General features: G+C 41.9%; 1 protein-coding gene across 1 annotated transcript in view; it reads left to right on the top strand.

The window, feature by feature from the left end:
• The first annotated feature begins 2,118 nt into the window (after positions 1–2,118).
• Positions 2,119–10,510, top strand: part of LOC121853227 — a 74,620-nt gene continuing 66,228 nt past the window's right edge. Inside the window, exon 1 of the mRNA XM_042347234.1 lies at positions 2,119–2,647. Coding sequence (XP_042203168.1) covers positions 2,304–2,647 — 344 coding nt within the window. The 5' untranslated portion in view covers positions 2,119–2,303. The remainder of the gene's footprint in view (positions 2,648–10,510) is intronic.

Raw genomic sequence — 10,510 nt, 5'->3', positions numbered from 1 at the left:
GGCGGTTGTTGTTTTGATGATGACGTCAGTTCCTCTCCTGACGCTCCTCCTGCTGTTAGACACGACTCATTTCACCTGCTGTAGTTGATGGTGATGATGGTGATGATGGTGATGATGATGCTGCTGTTGTTGATGATGATGGTGATAGTGATGCTGTTGGTTATGATGGTGATAGTGATGGTGATAATAGAACTGTTACTCTTGTTGGTGATGAGGTCTTAATGACGGATGATGGAGTAAGGGTGACGGATGATGGAGTAAGGGTGACGGATGATGGACTGAGGGTGACGGATGATGGACTGAGGGTGACGGATAATGGAGTAAGGGTGACGGATGGTGGACTGAGGGTGACGGATGATGGAGTAAGGGTGACGAATGATGGAGTAAGGGTGACGGATAATGGAGTAAGGGTGACGAATGATGGAGTAAGGGTGACGGATGATGGACTGAGGGTGACGGATAATGGAGTAAGGATGACGATAATGGAGTAAGGGTGACGGATGATGGACTGAGGGTGACGGATGATGGAGTAAGGTGACGGATAATGGAGTAAGGGTGACGGATGATGGACTGAGGGTGACGGATGATGGAGTAGGGTGACGAATGATGGAGTAAGGGTGACGGATAATGGAGTAAGGATGACGGATAATGAGTAAAGACGGATGGTGGAGTAGGGTGACGGATAATGGAGTAAGGGTGACGAATGATGGAGTAAGGGTGACGATGATGGACTGAGGGTGACGGATAATGGAGTATGGGTGATGGATAATGGAGTGGTGACGAATGATGGAGTAAGGGTGACGGATGATGGACTGAGGGTGACGGATAATGAGTAAGGATGACGGATAATGGAGTATGGGTGACGGATGATGGAGTAAGGACGAATGATGGAGTAAGGGTGACGGATAATGGAGTAAGGATGACGGATAATGGAGTAAGGTGACGGATGGTGGAGTAAGGGTGACGGATAATGGAGTAAGGGTGACGGATAATGGAGTAAGGGTGACGATAATGGATAAGGGTGATGGATGGTGGACTGAGGGTGACGGATGATGGAGTAGAGGACGAATGATGGAGTAAGGGTGACGGATAATGGAGTAAGGGTGACGAATGATGGAGTAAGGGTGACGGATGATGGACTGAGGGTGACGGATAATGGAGTAAGGATGACGGATAATGGAGTAAGGGTGACGGATGATGGACTGAGGGTGACGGATGATGGAGTAGGGTGACGGATAATGGAGTAAGGGTGACGGATGATGGACTGAGGGTGACGGATGATGGAGTAAGGGTGACGAATGATGGAGTAAGGGTGACGGATAATGGAGTAAGGATGACGGATAATGGAGTAAGGGTGACGGATGGTGGAGTGAGGGTGACGGATAATGGAGTAAGGGTGACGAATGATGGAGTAAGGGTGACGGATGATGGACTGAGGGTGATGGATAATGGAGTATGGGTGACGGATAATGGAGTAAGGTGACGAATGATGGAGTAAGGGTGACGGATGATGGACTGAGGGTGACGGATAATGGAGTAGGATGACGGATAATGGAGTATGGGTGACGGATGATGGAGTAAGGGTGACGAATGATGGAGTGGCAGACGGATAATGGAGTAAGGATGACGGATAATGGAGTAAGGTGACGATGGTGGAGTAAGGGTGACGGATAATGGAGTAAGGGTGACGGATAATGGAAGGGTGACGGATGATGGACTGAGGGTGACGGATAATGGAGTAAGGTGACGGATGATGGACTGAGGGTGACGGATGGTGGAGTAAGGGTGACGGATAATGGAGTAAGGGTGACGGATGATGGAGTAAGGGTGACGAATGACGGAGTAAGGGTGACGGATGATGGAGTAAGACGGATGATGGACTGAGGTGACGGATAATGGAGTAGGATGACGATAATGGAGTAAGGGTGACGGATAATGGAGTAAGGGTGACGGATAATGGAGTATGGGTGACGGATGATGGAGTAAGGGTGACGGATGTTGGAGTACGGATGACGGATAATGGAGTAAGGGTGACGGATGATGAACTGAGGGTGACGGATAATGGAGTAAGGGTGATAGATGATGAACTGAGGGTGACGGATAAGAGTAGGAGACGGATGATGGAGTAAGGTGACGGATGAGAGTAAGGGTGACGGATAACGGAGTAAGGGTGACGGATGTTGGAGTAAGGATGACGGATGAGGGAGTAAGGGTGACGGATGATGGAGTAAGGGTGACGGATAATAGACTGAGGGTGACGGATAATGGAGTAAGGGTGACGGATAATGGAGTAAGGGTGACGGATGATGGACTTGAGGGTGACGGATAATGAAGTAAGGGTGACGGATGATGGAGTAAGGGTGACGGATAATGGAGTAAGGGTGACGGATGATGGACTGAGGGTGACGGATAATGAAGTAAGGGTGACGGATGTTGGAGTAAGGGTGACGGATGATGGAGTAAGGGTTACGTATAATAGACTAAGGGTGACGGATAATGGAGTGAGGATGCCGGATGATGGAGTAAGGGTGCCGGATGTTGGAGTGAGGGTGCCGGACAATGGAGTAAGGGTGACGGATGTTGGAGTAAGGGTACCGGATAATGGAGTGAGGATGCCGGATAACAGAGAAGAAGAACCGGATGATAAGTAAGTAAAAAATTTTCCATGTAAACTTTATTGCAATTTGTGTGTGTGTGTGTGATTTTAAATGCTCGTACAATCTGAGTCTAATATATATGCAAATGAGGTTATTATTTTGAACAACAATGCTTAATAATGTGCATTGTGCGTTTGTGTACACATTTATATATACATACATATGTGTGTGTGTGTGTGTGTGTGTGTGTGTTTACAAGAGATTGGAGATTTTGTGGGAGAGTCTCTCTCTCTCTCTCTCTCTCTCTCTCTCTCTCTCCACCAGGTTCTCAGGCGGGGGGGACTCAGGGGAGGGGGAATCCTATTTGATGTTATAGTCCCACAGTAAATAAGAGCCATAAATAAGCGTCCTTCTGTGCCACCAATACAGCTTATAAGATCATTTAGTTTAATTTGATATTCAGGGATGATGATGTGGTGGGGGGAGGTGTGGTTAGGTGTGTTGTGGTGTGGTGTGTGTGTGTGTGTGTGTGTGTGTGTGTGTGTGTGTGTGTGTGTGTGTGTGTGTGTTGGAAATATTGCATACGTGTATACCTGTGAGGTCAGGTAATGAATAGGTATTATGAGTTATGATTGAAGGTGTAAGGTAGAGGTGAGAGGAGGAGGGAGAGATGGAAGGGAGAGAAGGGAATGGGATGGGTGGATTGGGTGAGGCAGAGGGTGAGGATGAAGATGGGTGGGATAGGTGGGAGGACGGATGGTGAGGGAGGAAAACAAGGTGGGATGGGTGGGTTGGGTGAGGCAGAGAGGGTGACGGTGGGTGTAGGAGGAAAGAAGGAAGGGACAGTATTTAATTTATCTATGTATATTTTGTGTGAGGAGAGAAGCAACTACATGTGTGTTTATACATTTATTATACATTAATACATATATGTACACACTTACATTATGCATACGTACACACTCATACATATAGACCTGCATACGGAACCACTTAGACGAGCAAGGAGAATCACACACACACACACACACACACACACACACACACACACACACACACACACACACAACAAAACCTCCAGTCCATAAAACCATAAAAACCCCCACAAAATCCTTTACTTTTTAGATTTTTTTTTTTTTAGTCATTATTATATTTTCCAAGCTCATTATAGATACAAGTTAACACAGGAGTCGAGGTGAAAGAGTTATAATTTAGGTAATTATTTCGTTTAATGAACCATGAAATATATTGACCTTTTTTAACTTAATTATATTCGTTACGTGTGAGTTTTTCGTGTAATTATTTTGGTCTTGTTTTGGGTTTGGGAGACAGACAGACAGACAGACAGATAGACAGACAGAGGTGGAGGAGAAAGATGGACATTTAGAGACGTTCAAAGATCTTCAGGTGTAGATAGATAGATAGATAGATAGACAGACAGACAGACAGATAGATAGATAGATACGTCAACCCTCTGTCTATCATATACGTGAATATACAGCTCACTATTATAAGGTATATCTATTAAACTCTATTGTAAAGAGAATTATCATATATACCAAACTGAACCGATAGCTATTAACTGTTACACCAATGGGTTTAAATGGCCTTTTGAGGATTTTAATAGATATTCCGTAGGTTTTTTGTAGTGGTGGGGTAGGGGAGGTAGGGGGGAGGTAGGGGGGAATGGGCTCTCACAATGGCCCCATCCTGCGAGTATTGCCACAAAAATGACCTGTTACCTGTGACAAAAGACCAGGGCCTGCCCCTCCCCCTCCCAAGCCTGACTGATTACGCTGCTCGGGTCTGGTGAGGTCCTGGCCGGAGGAGGGGCGGTGGTCTCATGTTGTTTACCTTTTATTAAAGAAAACTTGTGATTTAAGAGGGGTAACTGACATATTATGCTAGGTTAGGTTTATATATGATGTGCCAACTAAACTATTAATGTTTCTTGTTTTATAAATGTTCATCTTTAGTGTTCGGTTGACTGTAGTGTTATTGGAGCGTCTTGTTTATCATATTAAAGAGAATTTGTACTCAAGGGGTTAAGTCATCGTATTTAAGGGTTAAGTCATCGTATTTAAGGGGTTAAGTCATCGTACTCAAGGGGTAGAGTCATCGTATTTAAGTGGTTAAGTCATCGTACTCAAGGGAGAAGTCATCGTATTTAAGGGGTTAAGTCATCGTATTTAAGGGGTTAATTCATCGTATTTAAGGGGTTAATTCATCGTATTTAAGGAGTTAAGTCATCGTATTTAAGTGGTTAAGTCATCGTACTCAAGGGGTTAAGTCATCGTACTCAAGGGGTTAAGTCATCGTATTTAAGGGTTAATTCATCGTACTCAAGGGGGTTAAGTCATCGTATTTAAGTGGTTAAGTCATCGTACTCAAGGGTTAAGTCATCGTACTCAAGGGGTTAAGTCATCGTACTCAAGAGATTATCATTGTCGTCAAGGGGTTTAGTCATCCAAGCTCATTTCACCTGAATTTTAACCACCCTCACCATAACCAAACCTAAATCCTGCAGGTACTGTTAGGGTGTTAAATGTTCAGGTGAAATAGGCTGGGGAGGGGCCGAGAGCTTCAGGTGATCCCAACATTATATATTGAAGAATGTTTTAATCCAGAGCGTCAAGGATTTCAGTGTTATTTTTATGTATACACTTCACAAGAACTTACATTTAAGCTTCATGGAAATTGGTTGAATAAATAACATACCGTTTATGAGTTGTACAAAATTGAATTCTAACCTTGTCACTTCCCAGAAACCAGTGTCAAACATCAAGTGGTGTTTTTTTTTTTATTGTTATTGCTGTAAAAGTGCAGACGAGTGTAAATGAAATACTTGCAGTGTAAACATAGATGAATTTATAGAAAAAGATGAACAGAAACAAAATAAAACTAGACCGAATGGCGACTTATAATACAGCGAACACAAACATCTGCTTTCAGCTATCCCGGAATCATCAAATATTTACTCAAACCTCAGAAAAAGCTTCAGTCCCTCCCACGCTCTCTCTCGTATCTCAGCGCCATCTATCGCTCGTAAGTGGAGTCAGTTTAAGTTGCCAAGTAGAGAATATCAGCACCATTGTAACTCTAGTAGTGTTTTGTTGGTGTTAATTTTCCACTATGAATGTTCGTCATATTCGTAAACAGAAGATATTTTTAGTTAGAAGAAGAGGAGAGTTATGGTGTGTGGTGTAGTTTCTCGCCTCAAGGAAATAATTACTTGTAGATAGGGACACAGACAGAGACCAGCTGGGAGGAATACGTGTGTTGACGGTAGCCAGAGAGTAAACAATTAGGAACAACGGGTAAGAAAACAGATCACGTCAAGATTTTTCCATCCTCACTGTTTGTCACCTGAAGCGTAACCTAACCTAACCAAACCTACCTTAACCTAACCAAACCTACCTTAACCTAACCAAACCTACCTTAACCTAACCAAACCTACCTTAACCTAAACCTAACCAAACCTACCTTAACCTAACCAAACCTACCTTAACCTAACCAAACCTACCTTAACCTAACCAAACCTGATAAAGGTATAGAAAAAGGTGACACCAGAAGGAATTGTCTGAATTGGTTGAAATTTGTCCTGCACACTAATATGATATTAAACACAAAAATGGAAACGACAATGCATAGAACCTAATAGAACCTGACCTAACATAACCTAAACCTACCTTATTAACCTACCTTTACTTAACCACCTCTACCTTTATCCCTTAACCTATCATAACCTAACCCCCCCCTTCCCCCAGGTAGCGTTAGGGTGATTAATCTTCAGGTGAAATAAACTGGGGTGTCTAATCTTTAGGTGATCCATTTTTTTTATATATAGTATTGTCGTCACCTGGTAAAGATATCATACTTAATGACGTAAAATATGTCGTCAGCTCGTTATGACGTCAGCTCGTTATGACGTCATCAATTAAGAGTAAATTTATGGCATAATTGTCCTGGGATGAAGACCACTGGTAATTAGTCATCATTAGCATCTTGAGGGAAAAGTTGTAGCAGTCTGAAAAAAAATATATTGAGTTTGGGATGACTTTAGAAAATAGTGCTAACCTAACCTAACCTAACCTGAACTGACCTGAACGAACCTAACCTAACCCAACCTAAACTATCCTAACCTAACCTGAACTAACCAAACCTGAAGTAATTAAACCTGACAATCATGGGATAGTTTTGGCTACATTAGGTTCGGTTAGGATTGGCGGGTTGGACTGGGTTGGACTGGGTTGGACTGGACTGATCTGGGTTGGACTGGACTGGACTGAACTGGACTGGGTTGGTTAGGTTAGGTTTGGTGGGTTGGGTTGGACTATTAGAGCTGTATGTATTGTTTCTCTTTCGTAATATTGTTCTTATGTTGGCAGTAATTATGTTGATGTAATACTAAAAAATATATATATATAGTTCTCTTGCAATTTTAAATTGTTGAGGGAATAGTGTCATTAACTAGCCATGTTGCGCGCTTAAGTCAGGTTAGGTTAGGTTAATAAAGTCCTAGTTTGTTAGAGTTTAGTTAAAGATATATTAGTAATAGTGTTGTAATGGATCGGTCATCACAGGAGTCAATCGATTCAAAAACCTACAGTGGTAATATAATCCTCGGTGTGGTTAATTATTGAACGATTACCTGGGCAGGAAACTTGTTCTGGCAGAGGAGGCTATGTTGATGCGTAACCCTTTATGAATTAGTTATGAAGTTGGGGTGTGACTCCCTTATGGTGTATTGTGTATTGAGGGTTTGGTAGTTGGGGTTCGGTTTCTGGTTCGAATCATGTTTTGAACCACTAGCCAAGAATAGAAATGTTTCGAAACCTTATGACTCGAATTTGTGAACATGGTTTCATTGTTGTGTGTTGGTTATGAAGCTTCGTATCCTAAGTCGAATCCCGGTTCAAATCACACACAAGCACTTCAATATGTCGAACCTTTCAGAGTTGATATTCGCTACCTGAGGCTTACGTCTGGTGTTGCTCACGCTGTTTCATAATCTGTCTCGAATCCTGGTTTAAATGTATCAAGAATTTGAATTGAATTTAAGCTTGTTCACGTTGTTTCATATTCCGGTTCGAATTCGGGTTTAAATCAGAAGTGAACTTAACAATAACTCTCTGGAGCGATGGGTAACTTGTCGGTGTGTTTGAGTTTGGTGTTTGATTGGATTATTGTAGTGGTGGTCAGGTGTGTGTGTGTGCAGGTGTTGATTACCACAGCTGGTATACAGGTAAGGCTCGGGTGGATTTATCAGGCTGGGGTTCGGTAATGTTGCGAAAGATATTGATATTAGTGGTTAATGTTACTAATATAATGATACTACTACTAATACTATTATTATTATTTAGTTAGATAAAGTATTTTCCATTTAATATCTGTACAAAAACAACGTATCATTGGTTTAGGATACACGCGGAGTGATTTGTTAGTTTATTTTGAAGTTTAATTTAATCTTTTTGGACCTCGGTGGAGGGTGAATGAGGGCGCTACTGTACACACTATTCCAGTGGAGGTGTTGATGTCTAACCGTTCGTCGGACGTCGAGTCGGATTTACCTGTGGATTTGTTTACATGTTCCAGTCTCTGTGGATTTCTCTCCTTTCTGATTCGTTATGTCTTTTTTCTCTTTTCCCCCTCTTCCTCTCTATCTCTCTTTCTCTGAGTTGTAAGATTCAACAGAAATCGCTGCGTATTTTTAATTTGTTGACACCACCTGACACGTCACACTCTCATCCTCTACTCTGACGTCATCATTTGTCGAGTTTTCCTGCACTAGACGTCCCTGATAACTTATGACGTCACTATGACCTCACTACTAACAGCATCTACATAAATATAAGTAGGGCAATCGAAAACCCACGTTAAGATTAGTGACTCTGAATACTTTTAAGCACTTATAAACGTATGCACTTAAGTCACTTACAAAGACTGGATCTTGACCTGGGTACTGACAGACACTTACACACATACACTTAGAGACGCACTTATGGTAGTAGATTAACACTGACTTGTCCCATAAGGCTCTTGAGTATATAGAAAGTACTCTGGTCTCAGTAATTACCACCACCAACACTATTGAAATGGTCACGTTATCTGCGACGGTTTATGGTCTGTGGGGCAGAGAGAGAGAGAGAGAGAGAACAAAAACAAAACACACAAAAAAGTAAACATAGTAATTCACACATAGAAAACGGGGGTCAGAAACTTAAATAGAACCCATCAAAGAAAACGTGATATAGGACCTCATAGAAAACGGGGGACTTGAATGAACCAATGACTTTTAGGATAAGTGTTTCGTTTTTTTTTTTATAGACAGTTCATGATTGGTTGATGGGATTGTTGATTCATTAGTTCAGTAGTGATACCCGTAGATAGATAGATAGATAGATAGATAGACAGACAAACAAATAGACCGATAGACAGATAAATACTCAGTTCAGTCGGTTTCACTGATTATACCCAACGTAAAAGGTAGACAGATAGATAAATAGACAAAATAGACAAATAACTAAATAGATAAATAGATAATTAGATTAATTGACAAATAGATAAATAGACAAATAGATAAATAGACAAAATAGACAAATAGACAAAATAGACAAATAACTAAATAGATAAATAGATAATTAGATTAATTGACAAATAGATAAATAGACAAATAGATAAATAGACAAAATAGACAAATAGACAAAATAGACAAATAACTAAATAGATAAATAGATAATTAAGTGAAATTGACAAATAGATAATTAGACAAATGATAAATAGACAAATAGTTAAATAAATAAATAGGTTAATAGACAAAATTGATCGATACTTCAGTCTATCGTCAGTTTAGTCGGATTGGAGATAATAACTGAAATAATAATTTAGCTAAAGTGATCAAATACCCAATCCGGTAATGCCTCAGTAGGGGGGGGGGATTTGCAAGGGATTAGGGATTTGCAAGATTAACCTGGATTGAATAAGACTCAATATAGCAGAAGGTAGGATTATATCTCCGTGTGTTATATATATCTTGTCTGTCTGTCTGTCTGTCTCATCTCCTACCCCTCTCTCTCTCACTTCTCTCTCTTCCCCTCCACTCTCTTCCCCCCCTCTCCCTTCCTCCTACACTCCCCTTCCCCCTCCTTCCCGCCCCTTCCTCCTCCTTCCCTCCCTTCCCCTCCTTTCCTCCCTTCCTCCTTCTCTCCCTTCTCCTCCTTCCTCCCCTTCCCCTCCTTCCACTCTCTTCCCACCCCCATGCCATTAACAGATAGATAATCCTTTAAAATGAGTTCAGGTCCTGGGAGGAAGGTGAGGGGAGATGAGGGAGGGGGGGAGTGAGGGGAGGAGATGAGGGAGGAGGGAAAATGAGGGGGAGGGAGGTGAGGGGGAGATAGAGGGAGGGTAGGGGTAGTGGGGGGAGCATAATTATTGGTACGGTACATATTGACACTGTGTTAGGCTGTAAGAGTGCCGTGTGTGGCTGGTGCCGTGTGTGGCTGGTGGTGATGGTGAGGGCGCTTAGGTGTTGGTTGGTGTGGTGATGGTAGTGGTGATGATGAGGAGGTTCATGTTGGGTGTTGGTGACTGGTTATGGTAGTAGCAGTAGTAGTGGTTGGTATAGTAGTTGTAATAGTGGTAGTAGTCGTAATAGTAGCAGCAGTAGTGGTAGTAGTAGTAATAGTAATATAAACATACAAGTATCACCATATATCCATCTCTCAAGGGTACCTACGCCCCCCCCCCCATCAACCCCCTTAACCTCACCTACCTGTCTTCTACAACCTAATTAATTTATCCCACCTCAGTGACCTTATTTAACCACCTGCCAGCCATCTAAAACTACTACTTTTACTCTATAACTTCTCGCTCTTGATGATATAACTTTTGAAAAACTTTATATTCAAGAAAAA

Source organism: Homarus americanus, unplaced genomic scaffold, assembly GCF_018991925.1.
Source record: "Homarus americanus isolate GMGI-L3 unplaced genomic scaffold, GMGI_Hamer_2.0 scaffold53139, whole genome shotgun sequence".
NCBI classification, from domain to species: domain Eukaryota; kingdom Metazoa; phylum Arthropoda; class Malacostraca; order Decapoda; family Nephropidae; genus Homarus; species Homarus americanus.
The sequence above is the reverse complement of the archived record's forward strand: the minus strand, read 5'-3'. Positions and strand labels throughout refer to the sequence as shown.